At 44.9% G+C, this 14,685-nt stretch overlaps 1 protein-coding gene across 14 annotated transcripts in view; it reads right to left on the bottom strand.

Moving 5' to 3' along the window:
• The window catches only part of NDRG3 (NDRG family member 3), a 60,204-nt gene extending 45,869 nt beyond the window's left edge, over positions 1-14,335 (bottom strand). For 8 of the 14 annotated variants that reach the window (XM_060397786.1, XM_027977167.2, XM_042230118.1 and 5 more), the window contains exons 1-2: positions 14,284-14,335; positions 200-301 (exon numbers count right to left, since the gene is read on the bottom strand). In XM_060397786.1, the coding sequence (XP_060253769.1) occupies positions 200-256 (57 nt within the window). In that variant the 5' untranslated portion in view covers positions 257-301; positions 14,284-14,335. Of the gene's footprint in view, positions 1-199; positions 302-13,278; positions 14,030-14,168 lie in introns of those variants that run through there. The other 6 variants (XM_060397783.1, XM_060397784.1, XM_060397781.1 and 3 more) reach the window with 2 other exon arrangements.
• Positions 14,336-14,685: the final 350 nt, after the last annotated feature.

Below are 14,685 nucleotides of genomic sequence, written 5' to 3' on the forward strand. Positions count from 1 at the left end.
TTTGGCTGGTGGAAACAAAAGTAGGAAGAAAGAGAGGCAAGACATCGAGAAGAAGGTTAAGAAATATATTTTTTAAAGTTTTCTCCCCAAAGAAAGTCAAGATATATATGTTTTTACTTACTATTCAGATAATATAGAAAATAAACTAACCACAGAAGAAAGGACTTACATATATTTTAGTGACAACAGCAGTCTTTACCTTATCATTTAGAAGTGGTTTGATCTCTGTGAGTTGAACATCCTGAAGTTCATCCATGAGGACAGATGAGAGTAGAGGATTCTCAAGAATAAATCAGTGACTCTGAAACAGAAGTGGAGAAAAGGCTTAAAACTAGGAGCTGGAAACATAATGGTCACACTACATCCATTCATCCAAATATTAGAGCTTAGTGTGTGTCATCCACTGCTCAGGGTGCTGAAGACACAGTAAACTAGGTACTTACGGCAAACAGACTCTAACGCGGCCTCTGTGATCTCTGTACCTCTTGGCATACACACCCAAGCATAACCCCCCAACCGACCAAATGAGTGTGTGGGGGGGGGACCCATGGCTTGCTTTTAACCATTAGAATATGGCAAAAGTGATGGAAAGTATATGAGTATCTGCATATGATTACATTACATAATATTTTAACATCTGTCTTGCGAAGAGACAGAGTTCCCTTGCTAGCTTTAAAGAAGCAGGTTGTAAATGTGTTGTCCTTCTCTGAAAAAAAAAGAAGCAAGTTGGCATGCTGTAAGATGGCCATGTGGCAAGAAACAGCCTCCAGCCAAAACAGCAAGAAACTGGGACCTTCAGTCCAACCATGTGCAAGGAACTGAAGGCTGTAACAACCACAACCAGCCCACTGGGCCGGGAAGTGGATCCTTCCCCATCTGCGCCGCGCCCTGACCAGCACCTTGACTACAGCCTTGCAGAGGAGCCAGTCAACCCATGCTGGAGTCCCATCCCCTGAAACTGAGATAATAAATGTGTGTTATAAACTACTAAGTTTGCAGTAATATTTTTATGCAGCAACAGATAATTAGTACAATAGTCTTTGCCCACATGGAGAATTCATTTTAGTTACTGGAGATGTATAAGTTAAGAGAACAACATGCTCAGAGCTACAAGTTACAAAGCAACAGTTTAGAAGGTGGATTAAGAGAGAACAAAAATTGAAGGTTAATGCTGCAGCCTAACATAGACAGAGAGATGAACCAAGGCTACACTCACTAGCCTTCACTTGGGGAATCACAGTAGTAGACGCAGAGTATGGTAGCCAGCCTCCACAAAAGCCTCCAACGAGCCTGCTCCCCAGTTCCTGACCCCGGACCATAAGACATAATAAATAACTTTGTTTTGGAGTGATTAGTTACATAGTGAGAGATAACTAAGACCAAAAGGGAGAAGTTAGGGAAAGGTGTGGAGCAGAGAGGCACAGATTCCATCCCACTGTACAGGAAGCCATGGGGAGAGATTGCAAATACTGGATATAAGTGATTCCCACCCAGACTTCAAAGCTCTGGGCTTCATCTCTTCTGCCTTGGCCTTGCAGGAAAAATGCTAACTCAATGATTTGGGAATTCAGACATTCAACAACCATTTATTGAGCTCCCACTGTGCAAAACATTATGGACAACAGAAACAGGGTCCTTGCCTTCCACAAGTTTATTAGTAGAGATGACCACTATCTATAAAGTTACTTACAAAATGAGAAAGGGCCAGAGGAGTTCAAAGGAGGAGCAATTACTTCTGATTGGTGGGAATCATTCACAATATATTAGTTTATTAATCCATTTTTCTGTTTTTCCCTCCAGAAATAGGATGTATGGCTTTGACTTAGCTATGGAGAGGGTCTGTGTTCCATGTGACCTCTTGTATTAATGACCAACACACCAAAATGAATCCTGCTTTCAACTATGCCTACATTTGTTGTTGTTCAGTTGCTCAGCTGTATCTGATCCTTTGCGACCCCACAGACTGTAGCACACCAGTCCTTCACTGTCTCCTGGGGTTTGCTTAAACTCAGGTCCATTGAGTCGATGATGCCATCCAACCATCTCATCATCCTCTGTTGTCCCCTTCTCCTAATGCCATTTTTCCCAGCATCAGGGTCTTTTCCAATGAGTCAGCTCTTTGCATCAGGTGGCCAAAGTATTGGAGCTTCACGTTCCCCAGCATCAGTCCTTCCAATGAACTATCCAGGGCTGACTTCTTTTAGGCTGACTAACAAAAGCTCTTCTACCATTACTTTGAAGAACCCTGAGGGTGTCAATGGGGACCACTGCTCAAACCATGAATACCACACGCCAACCATGAGGACCCAAACATTTGTGTCACTGCAAGAGCACAAGCCCGGTATTTACCCTCCCTCTAGGATGTGGGTCTTTTCTCAGACCCCAGGTACCCTATACCCTTGACTGAGCTACCGAATGCCCAGAATTTTTATTTTATTTTCACATCAGTCACACTTCAAAAGAGGATGTGATGGCTTGAACTTTTTATCACAAATTTCAGCCAGCATCTAACATTTCTCTCTCCTATAGTCCCCGCATCAACCCACTTAGCATCCCAAATATTGGCCCAACTGGGATCTACTCATTGAATTTTTTTAATAAACTTTGATTTATTTATTTGGCTGCACCAGGTCTTAGGTGAGGCATGTGGAATCTAGTTTCCTGACCTGGGATTGAACCCAGGCCCCCTCCATTGGAAGCACAGTCTGAACCAGTGGACTACCAGGAAAGTCCCTTCACAATGTTTATTAACCACACTATGAAATGTGGCTACTTTTCATTTGGACTTCACTATTTGTCAGTAATTAAAAATGACAAATTTAAAGTTCTTCTTCCTATTATAAAATATGGGCCCGTTTTAGAAACTATGGAAACCACAGGGTAACCGAAAGATATTTTATTCACAGTCCTTCCTTCTAGAAACAATCACTGTTAATACTTCAGTCTATTTCCATTCCCCCCCCACACACATAAAATGGTGGTATCCTGAAACTTTTCCAACTCTGCTTTATTCACTACTTTAATTCACTCATTTGAAAGCAGGGCACTGCAAGGTGTGAATCATTCAAATGTGACTCCACTGGGGAGCCTGTCAAGGAGCCTCAGGGACAGAGGGAAGCCTGAGGTGCCTCCAAAGTGACGCATTCACCTAATGTTCCCGAGCATCTTTTAAAGATAAAGAAAGATGCAGTTTGTGCCAGGACAAACGCTTGAACAAGGGCACAATTAAATGAGAAGGCGGTCCTTATCAGCTGGGCCCAACGCAGTCAATGCAGGACGGTGTGACTTTGGAACTGGCAACAAGACAGCAGGTGTTCACTTTCCGCACCACAGGGAACCCAACATATTCTTCCAGAGACCTGATTTTTGCTCACTGTCTTGAGCCCTTGCCAATGAGCAGTTTTATAGCTCCTATAAGAAAATTAACATCACATGGTGGAAAACTCCATCTCCAGATCCCTCTGCTACACAGACTGGCTGCCTCCTGGGGATCAAGGGGCTGCAGTGCCTTCATCTGTACAAATGATGTGCCTGCCAGATCCCATCCTGATCCTAAGGGCTATTAATATTTTTAAAAGGTTAGTGGAGATTTTATAAATGTAGTAGATAAGAACTCTTTCAGAGTTTCATGAGATAGGGGGAAGCGTGACAGGTTAAAAAAAACAGCCATCCTCAAACTGAGGAAGTGAGCCTTGTATCAAAAGGCTAAAAAGGGAAAGGGGAAAAGTGTAATTCCTACTCTGTGCCAGAAATTATAGTCTAAGGACCTTATGTTATGTTTAACACTCCTCCCAGGTAGATATCTTCATTTCTTACACTATAGGCAGGAAAAACTTAAGCTAAGAGAAGTTAAGCGACTTTCCTAATATCCACATCTAAGTGAGTAACAATGCAAGGATTTAAAAATTTGACTCTTCTAGTCATAGAAAGAGCCCATAAGCATATCAGATATGGACTCTAGACCTAGGTGGGCCCTACCCAACTGAGTGGCACTGGGCAAAGCATTTTTCCTTTCTGGACCTGTTTCCCCATCTGTCAAGAGAAGAAGTTGGGTAGGATAACATTTTCACCCCCATTTAGAACTGCTGTTCTGTCACCCAAAGTTAGTTAGTGTTAATCGCTCGGTAGTGTCTGACTCTTTGTGACCCAATGGACTGAGCCTACCAGCTTCTCTGTCCATGGAATTCTCCAGGAGTGGGCTGCCATTCCCTTCTCCAGGGGATCTTCCTGACCCAGGGACTGAACCCGGGTCGTCTCCTGCATTGCAGGCAGATTCTTTACCACTAAGCCACCAAGGAAGCCCTCTGTGACCCAAAAGCCCCCTATAAATGTAGCACTTTACATTATTCCCCAGGGTAAGCATCTATCCTCTACCTCAAAAGGCTCTTGCTATAATCCTAAGAGGTCCCCCAGTTATCAATTTATTGAGATTCACTGATTAGCTGAAGTTCACTCAGCAAATCAGTGGGAGGGTGCACTTGGGCCTTATTCCAGGCACAGGAGGGTCTCAGGCTTTTAGCACACCCCACATTATGGGTTTTTTTTTCAGTCACGAAAAGCTCACTGAGATTTCCAGTGCTTAAAAACACTGCTCTGTTACTTTAAATGAAGACAATAAGGGACTATACATAGTACTGGCTTTCTAAAACTACAAGCTGTCTTATTTTCCAGCTTTTCCCCATGACCAAGGTAATTTGTCTGGCCTTTGTCACGCTTTGCCAGAACCGACAGCAGGCTACTAGTTTGTATTCTAGAAGCAGAGTCAGTCACTTTTGGTTTTGGCAAGATTGCAGACAGACAATCAGAACAGAATGAAGGCAGCAAATAGAGGAGGCACTCAGGAGGCTGAGCTGGAAGGGGTCAGCTGCAGCTGGTGCTGGAGTAGCGATGACTGGAAAGCGGTAGGAAGTGGCCAGAGGACGGGCTGGGAAGCTAGTGGTGCTCCTATAGCAAGCTGACCCACATGCTCTCTTCTTACCTATAAACTACTGGCTGAATCATGATTACAGCACTTCACAAAGCACCTTCATGTCTAACATCTCACTGGATTATCACAACGGCACTGGGAACAAAACACTGCGGCACTGCCTCACTTCTGTTACAGAGATGAGGAAACCCAGGCTTGAAGAGGTGCAACGGAACGAACAAAAAACACAACTAATACACGCAACAGCTCTAACCAAAACCCAATTTTCTTCTGATCCCAAACGCTTACTCTGTGCCCTGTACCATACTTCCTCCCAGGTCATCACAGATGAAAAGATGTGGGTTGGTAGAAAAGGGAAAGAAATTCAGCTGACTGCCTCACTGTGCTCTTATCTCCGGTCCTAAATTACACTGTGCAGTCAGGATCTGGGCACAGGCTCGAGGATTAAAGGTTAATATGAAGTTAATAACAAGAAAGCCCAGATTTGGAACTAGAGTCTGCCTTCACCCATTAATTCAACTGAGTAGGGGAGATTAAGTCTGTAAATAAATCACTTCGGTTCAAGGCGGGATAAACATGAACATACGAACTGGACAGACTCTGAGGCATTTTCTCCGCCTCAGCTGTTGTTCAGTCATTAAGTCATGTCTGACTCTTTATGACCCCACGGACTGCAGTCCACCAGGCTCCTCTGTCCATGGAATTCTCCAGCAAGAACACTGGTGTGGGTTGCCATTTCCTTTTCCAGGGGATCTTCCCGGATAAGGGTTAGAACTCGTGTCTCCTGTACTGGCAGGCAGCTGCTTTACCACTGAGCCAGGAGGGAAGCCCCTCAGGAGGTCCCTCGGGAGGGAGGCTAACCACAGTACTGATATTTTGAGCCAAATAATTCTTCATCATGGGGGCTATCCTGTACATCACACATCGTTTAGTAGCACCGCAGGCCTCTACCCACTAAATGCTATCAGCACCTTCCCTCCTACAGTTGAGACAACCAAAAATACCTCCAGATATTGCCCAGTGTCCTCTGGGGGGCAAAAATCAACCCCAGCTGAGAACCACCGCTCTAAGGGTTACAGAGGTTTAAGGCAAAAGTCAGTTAATGCAAGTTGTGGGTGCTGAGGAAAAGTTTCATGGAGGAGGTCATATTTGAACTGGACCTTGAAGAACAGATAAAGTTTCTATAGGTGAGGATGAGAGAATAAAAAGAAGGAAGTCTAGAAAGGGAGAACATAAAAGCAAGATGAGAAAGCAGTGCTGAAAAATGCTCTAGTTCAGCAAGAAGAGGAGCTTCTGTTGGCAACAGGGGATCAAATATCCACTGGAATCACATCACGGGTAGCTGTTTATCAACTAACAGTTACAAGATACACAAACACATTAAGAAGCAGCCAACAATGCAAGATACTAAAAAGATTGATATGAACAGTTTACGAGTCAAACCAGTGGTGTTTTCATATGTCCCATTCTGTCCTACCCAGGAGGACAGAATGCTGCCCGAGTGTCATCTCTTACATTGCATCTAGTGCACATTACATTTAGCCAGCATTAAACGAAGCTTGGGGCTTCCCAGATGGCACAGTGGTAAACAATCTGTCTGCCAGTGCAGGAGATGCGGGTTCGATCCCTGGCTCGGGAAGATCCCATAGAGTAGGAAATGGCAGCCCGCTCCAGGATTCCTGCCTGGGAAATACCATGGGCAGAGGAGCCAGGAAGGATGCAGTCCATGGGATCGAAAAGAGTCGGACATGACTGGGCACACTGAGCACAGAGCAAACGAGGCTCGGAACCAGAGCGGAGGCGGGCGAAGTAACTAGGGACCGAGACGGCCAGGAGTCTCCCAAAGGAGTCAGAGAGTGCTGGGCCTTGAGAGGACAGGTTCTGGATAGCTGGAAGGGAGGAGAGGACCTTCCAGGTGAAGATGTCTGAGTTGGGAGAGAAATAAATGTACACAACATATCCAAGGGACAGCCGGAGAGCAGCAGAGCTGGGAAAGACGACGAGGCTGGTCAGAACGCTGAGCACACGCACCAGACTTCACTGTGTGGACAACCACACTTCACTGTGCTTCCCGAGAAGCAAAGTAACAGTCTTTTAAAATGTGGCATCCTGTCCAATAGTTCTCTTAGCTGCACATTAGAAAGACTTAGGGAGCTTTGAGGGAGGTCAATACCAGGCCCCAACCCTAAGGATCCAACTTAATCGGGCTAAGATAGGGCCCAGTATGGTTTTTAACATACAGTTAAAGCTGAGAACCACTGGTCTACAGATATGCCTAGAAATTGAAGTGATTTGCCTGAATTCATGTATTCAGCTGGGTGTGGGGTTGGGACTGGCTGGCGTCTGGATTCCTATTCCAAGCTCTGAAAGATATCACAGAGTCCTGGGCTAAATTCCATACTTCAGTCTTTAAGAAGCATAATCTGATGACTTGGCTCTCAAGTTTTGCCAGGGTTAAAGCCTGAATTAATCTAATCATAGAACTATTGACTTAAGTATCCTCTCAAGTGTCTAGGGTAATGGATGCTGGTTTCATTGCTGTCTCCTGAGGGCCCTTAGGAAAAGAAAGGGTCTCAGGAGACTCCCCAGAAAGCCAGATAAACAAGCCAAACCACCCAGCTCTGTGGAAGAAACAATGGCTTTTTAAAATGCAGCTAGCTCACCAAGCTTGTGCACCACATAAAGGAAAGTCTGGGTTACTCTGAGAGATGCTATGCCATAAGCAAAGGCGGGGGATGGGGGAGTGATCAAAGACGCTTGAAGCATCCTTGCAGAAACTCATTTTTACAGTAAATATCTCTACCAGGCCTCAGCCCTGGATAAGGGCTATCCACACACCTTGTGTTTTTCTGAAAGGAAGAGAACGGCACCCCTCACAACAGGCCCACTCCTGCTGTGTCACTCCTGGATTCTGGCAGCAGGTGGTGAACAGGAGGTTTGCAGAGACTGCCAAGCTGGGAATCTGAGTCTGCCTGTATCATCATCAGATTAATTCCAGGGTATCAGTACAGATAACTATTAGAACAAAGCAACACACATCTCGGGGCGTTCTTTTTCACCTCACACACCCATCAACCAGTTGATCCCTTCTAACGAGGGGATCACACTAAAGTAACTCTAGAAGAAGAAGCGCTACCCTCTGCCTTCAACTCTTGAAGGACACAGCTCAGGACACTAGGAAAGCTACTGCCGGCAAGCACTGGTACATGCTCTTGGGATGGGTTCCAGGTTCCCGCCAGCTCTAAGACAGAATCCCGGAAAACAACGTGTTCTTCAAGACAGCCGGAGTGGAGGTAAAGGACAAACAAGAGACCTGAGAGGCAGCACTTAAAGCTCACACTAACTTCATGCTCATGATATATTGATCACTTACTTTATGCTAGATACCATAATATGCACTTTATTTGTCCATTCATTATTTCTTTATATTTCCTGACACACTTATAAGATAGTCCATTAGTAATCCTTCTCATTTTACAGATGAAGAAACTGAGGCGCGGAGAGGTTTTGTAATATGCCAAAGGTCACACAGCTAGCAAGTGGCACAGAAAGGATTTGAACCTGAGCAGCCTGCAGCTAGAGCTTTGGCCGGCCTCTATAAATGACTTTTCCCACTGGATCCCAACTGATCATTAATTTTTCTACTTATTTGTTTCAGGTTTGGCTACTAGAACCTATCAGGATCTTAATGATCAAAGAATTTTGAAAACTGAGAACCATCCAACAAAATTTAGGTATTATTATCATCACCATTATTATTAATGAACAGGGGAGGCTTGCACCTATCTGAGGATATTTGAAAAGCAATTACCCTTGGACTGTCTCATCACCCAAAGTTACATTCCAGGCAACCTCCTGGTTAAAACCATGTCCCGACAGAAAGGTTTAAAAGAATCAACATCTTTAGGACTTCTCTGCTGGTCCAGTGTCTAAGATTCTGTGCTTCCAACCCCCGGGTTCGGTCCCTGATCAGGAAACTAACTAGATCTCACGTGCTGCAACTAAGACCTGGTGTAGCAAAACAAATTAAAAAAAAAACAAAACACAACAGATACTGCAAAACTTACAGCAGCAACCAAAAGCACCTTCTAATAATTAGTAATAAAATCAAGTATGAAGAGTGGCTGTATCAGAAATTTATCCTTGGCTCAAATGAAAACTCAATCTGTAGACAGTGGGCATTTTTAGGTGGTAAACGATTAACAACCAAATGACAGAGCTAAACTTCTCTACTTGGGAAATTTATTTTCTTTTTCTATATTACATCTGAGGGATATAAAAAGTAGCACCTCCAAACAAAAAAAAAAAGTGGGGGAGAAAGCCTGCTCCACATCATGTTCTCTACCAAGTTTAATAACATGACTTGATAGTTTTCTGAGGACTGTTACCTAGAATTCAACTCAGAATGTAGTGAAGCCGTATTTCTTCCAAAGCACACCCCACTGAGCCATGAAATAGCCAACAACCATGGATATTTATTTAAGACTGATAATATGTCAAACTCTGTGATGCGCTTTGGGAACATGACAGAATTCTGCATCACTGTAACATCTCTTCACTGAAGAGATAAGATCAAAAGACAAAATACCAATTTTGTATGGCACTTAAAATATCCTCCAGTTCTGCTGACAGCCCAGTGGTTAGGAATCTGGGCTTTCACTGCAGTGGTCCAGGTTCAACCACTGTTGGGGAGCTGAGATTCTGTGCAGCGCAGCCAAAAAAAAAACCAGTCTCCCATACACCTCAGTTAATTTCACATTAATAAGATGACAATTAGTGGCAAAATTGTAGGTAAATTATAAATACAACAGAATTAGCACTGTGGTTAAAGAAGAAAAAAAATCATTTACCAAAGAAAGCCCTGGTCAATACTCATATTAAATCTAGGTTAAGTATCTGTGTGCTATTTTCAAGCAGTCTCTTAAAAACAGAAAGTGGGGTTGGGGTAGGAAGGTTTAAAAAGTTCTATCAGAATAGATGACTGGATATCCAGTTCAGCAGTAAACCTAAATGTTATCAATCTGTGGACTTGAAAGTACTCAAAACACCCCTTCCTTTCATCATCTCTATTCAGCCTTGTCATTTCCCCCTCGCCCCCCACCCCCACAATCTCTCATTTGCCTTTTCCTTATCTTTCTGACTATCCTCACTTCTTGCCTGGATTTGTTCATTCATCATTTATCAAGTGTCTATTACCTGCCACACACAGAACTAGACCCTTGCCCCTCATCTTAGGAAGCTTACGTGATACTCAGCAGAGCTGCTGTCTGCCCTTCTCGATCACCAGACTGCAAGCTTTAGCAAAGGCTTTGTATTTCCAGAACCAGCAGCATCTGGCACACAGCAGACACTCTAAAAATGTCTGTTGTGTGACACTAGATTACTTTAGCAAGCTCTTTTTTTAACTCCATAAATATTTTAGTACATATCTTCAAAAACAACTCTTACTTTTCTTTCCTTTTTAAAACACAAAAACAATATGTGCACAATGCAAAAATAGTACTGAGCGCTATGGAGTAAAAAGTGAATTCTCCAACCTTCTAAATCCCACTCCCAGAAATGACTACTATTACAGTTTGGAATGTATCTTTCCAGAACTTTCTTATGGTGGTATACAACACACACAAATATACGTTTTCTGGAACAAGTTCTTTCACAGTTTCTGACTCTAGTTTTTCAACTTTCTAATCCAGCCCAAGTTCTCAAAGTGCTGTCCCTGAGTCAGGAGCATCAGCAGCATCTGGGAACTTGTTAGAAATACAAATTCTCAGGCCCCACCCCAGACCTACTGAATCAGAAATTCTGGAGATGGGGCCCCCACAATCTGTCTTAATAAACTTCAGGTAATTCTTATACACACTAACGGTTGACAACCACTGAACACAAGCAAGTCACCCTGGTCAAGCCAGTTTTTTTAAATTGTCTCTTAAATATTTTATTGTCAGGTGTGGCAACCATGCTTTGGTTTTAAGTGTTAGGCACTTAGTCGTGTCCAACTCTTTGCAACCTCATGGACTGTAGCCCAACAGCCTCCTCTGTCCACGGAATTCTCCAGGCAAGAACACTGGAGTGGGTTGCCATTCCCTTCTCCAGGGGATCTTCCCGACCTAGGGACCAAATCTAGGTCTTTTGCATTGCAGGCAGATTCTTTACCATGTGAGCCACCTACCATCCTACTTCAAAATGCGTTCCTTGTCCTGTTGATTAATTCTGACAGTACCAATCTGTCAGAGTCCAGAAAGGCCCTCGATCCTCCCCAAAGTGCTCTCTGTGTCACAGCTCATACTGATGCCTCTTGACATACCTAGTCCCTCTACCATATAATTTAACAACTAGGTATGCACTGTCTCCAACGTTAGAGACGGGTTCTTTAACTCCTTCCCAACAGACCATAAGTTCCCTGAAGATGTGAATTGTATTTCTTTCACCCCTTCCTCACCCGTTTCACAAATATTAAGAGTTGGGCTTCCCCGGTGGCTCAGACAGTAAAGAATCCGTCTGCAAATGTGGGAGACCTGGGTTCAGTCTCTGGGTTAGGAAGATCCTCTGGAGGAGGGCATGGCAACTCACTCCAGTATTCTTGCCTGGAGAATCCCCATGAACAGAGGAGCCTAGCGGGCTACAGTCCATGGGGTTGCAAAGAGTCGGACAAGACTGAGAGACTAAGCACACATACAAGGATGAATTCACTGGAATATTGATAAACTTTTAGTGGATAAAAAGTCTACATTCAAGTTGAAGCACCAGTTCTATAACCCTGGCCTTGGACAAGTTCCCTTCTCAGGAAGAAGTCTACAAAAGCAGCACAGCTGGACTCAATGACTTGATGCTTCCTTTCAGCCTTGGGCAATGTATAATTTTATGAAATGTCCCACGTTGGAATATCATATTCCATTATGTTTGAGTATACAATTATACACATTGCTTTGCTTATAATGCTATTATGGTGATTTTTAGACGAGTTACAGTTAGGAATAGTATTTCCCAGTTAGCTAGTAAGCTCTTTGAACAAGAACTATGAGAATCTTACACCATACCGAGCACCATTCCTTACACATAACAGCTCAATCTATTTGCAGATTATTTGGAAAAAAATCTTTTAATTATTTATATGGAAAGCCTATGCAACCATCTACAGCCTCCCAAACGGCCCTTTGAATATTTATTGTTATAAGTACTATGAAGATTTATAGTAAAAATTTTGAGTACTCTAATAACACTGGGGCAGTCAGCCACATAAGGCAAAAGAAGGTAAAACTGAATCCTACATGTATTTGTGCTAGTCACTCAGTCATGTCTGACTCTTTACAACCCCATGAACTCTAACCCTCCAGACTCCTCTGTCCATGGGATTCTTCTGGCAAGTATAATACTGGAGTGGGTTGCCAGTTCCCTCTCCTACATGTATTCAGGGACAGACTAAAAACCTATAAGCCTGAGGCTACCTTCGTGCAAAATGCAAATAAAAATTGCCCTGTACACTTAAGTGACATATACCAATTCCACTCTTGGGGATAAACAGGCTTCTTGACTTAGAACCTTTTTCTGCAAATTTTCAGACACAAGAGGGTGGACTAGAGACCTCTGAGTGGTCAGTTGTTGAATGACCAGAAGTTGAATCTAAAGAGAAGGCCAGCAAAAAGAAATTGAAGGGCAGAATGAAGGAACAGAAGGGCAGCAGGAAAACATCACTCTTTGAGTAATACAAAGGAACTGTGGAAATTCACTGATTCTTTCCCAGGGCCTACAGTGAGCCAAGCACTTGGGACTGCAAAGATGCTCCCTGACCTCAACAGGCTAATAGTTCTAAGAATAAGACTGAATCCTCTACCCTACCTACCTATCTACCTACACACACACACACACACACGCACACACACACAAGCGCACAGGCACAGATGTATGTGTGTGTATGTAATTCTAATTAGGAAAATCAAGCAAGGAAGGCTTCACAGAAAAGGTGGTAAGTTAATGGAACTTTGAAGTACGCAGGAGAATTTGCTAAGGACTGGGAGAAAAAAAAGACAGTTTGAGCTATTTATTGGGAAAGAAACATTCCCATATTTTTACAGCTGTTCCTTTGGGAACTTGAAATCGGTTAAGCTTCTTATATTCTACACTACTTTGTCAAGGATCTCTTTCTCTTTTTACTTCATGTTAAATGAGAGGTTCAAGCCCAGCACTGGAATAGAGCCAGAAAGCCCCAGGATAAGGGGAGTGCTCACCAGATTTGTTCTTTCACCTCCAAATCCAACCAGCCCAGCTCTATCAGTCTTGACCTCCTGGCAGCCAGAAAAGGAAGGGTAATAACATCCTTTGGGGGCAAAATCTGGACCCAAGACAAGGCTTACCTCTGTTTTGCCAGTAAGCCACCGTCCCTGCTCCTAAACCAGGAGGTTCCCAGTTTACCTGACAGAGAGGCCAGCTCTGCAGGAAAAAAGCTGCATGAAAAGGAAAGAGGACGCATCTGATGGCAAGCGCTGAGGTACTGAGATAATCTTAAAATGTTTACGAAGATCCCTGGCACACTGGCAAGCGCTGGGTGAACGTGAGCTCTTAAGAACAATGCTATTACCATTATTACAGTTAACACCTCAACTGTACTTCATCAACAAGAAAATGCCGTTTTTGCAGCCTACTTTTATGACGTTGAAGAATCTCCGGAGATGCGAGTGTATTTCAGATTTTTTCCAAAGGAACAAAACCGCACTAGCTTGAGAGCCCCCGACCCTGAGTTCCAGAGCCACTCCAGCCTCTGGTCTGGCGCGTGACCTTGGGCAGGGAGCCTCACCGCTCGGTGCCTCAGTTTCCTCATCTGTAACCAGGGGTTAAGAAGCTGCTCCCTCTCATGGTAGCCGCGGGGTACAGCCAGAGGGTACTCTTGACCGCACCAGGACCCCACGGGTGCAAGGCGAGCTCTTGGCGCATCTTCCAGGTTCCCCACCCGCCTACCCGGCTCCCGGGCAGACGGAGCAGACGAATGTCCGACACCGAGGCCCACCGAGCTCCGCCGACTGCAGAGCAGAAGCGGGAAAGGGGGTCGCGCCTGCGGAGGGTCCGAGGCTGAGGTGCTGGGCACCCAGAGGCTCGGCCGCTGCCGCCTGCACGCCGTCGCCAGCGGGTTCGCCGTGAGCCCCGCCGCCCAGGTGAGTAGCGGCCGAAAGAGGCCGGGCTGCTCCGGGTCCCCAGGCGACGAGGGCGGAGGGCGCCCGAACACTTGCAGGAGGCTGGCAGCGCTCACCCAAGCCCCGGCGCGCTGGGGTGATGAGGCAGGGAAGGAGAAGGAAAAGGGAACGACGACCCCACAGGCAGCACGGCGCGCCCACAGCCAACCAGGCTGAGGCGCTCACACTCACCTGAAGCTCGGGCAACCGCCGTCAGCGCAGCACCGGCGGCGGCGGCAGGAGTGGGGCGGGGAAGGCTCTGCGCCCGCGCAGGCGCGCTGAGGACGCCAGGCAGCGCATGCGCACTGTGCTTGCCCGGCTGGGGAACTATGGAGGTGGTGGTTGAGTTGGCGCCATCTTCGGCATACAATGATTTTCTCTTATTGTTTGTGGTTTTAGCTTCCCTTGGCTAGCTCTAGTCTTAAAAGTATTGAATGGGAAATAAATAATTCATACGTTTTTACTTGCTGTGCTGTTCTGAGTAGTGTGTTGAAATCTCTGGTTTTGCTCCCTCCCACACGGGAAGTGAATCAGTCCTTTGTCCAGCATACCCACGCGGTATATGCTGCTTGCCCCTTTAGTCTTCTAGTCTGT

Source organism: Ovis aries, chromosome 13, assembly GCF_016772045.2.
Source record: "Ovis aries strain OAR_USU_Benz2616 breed Rambouillet chromosome 13, ARS-UI_Ramb_v3.0, whole genome shotgun sequence".
Taxonomy (NCBI): Eukaryota; Metazoa; Chordata; class Mammalia; order Artiodactyla; family Bovidae; genus Ovis; species Ovis aries.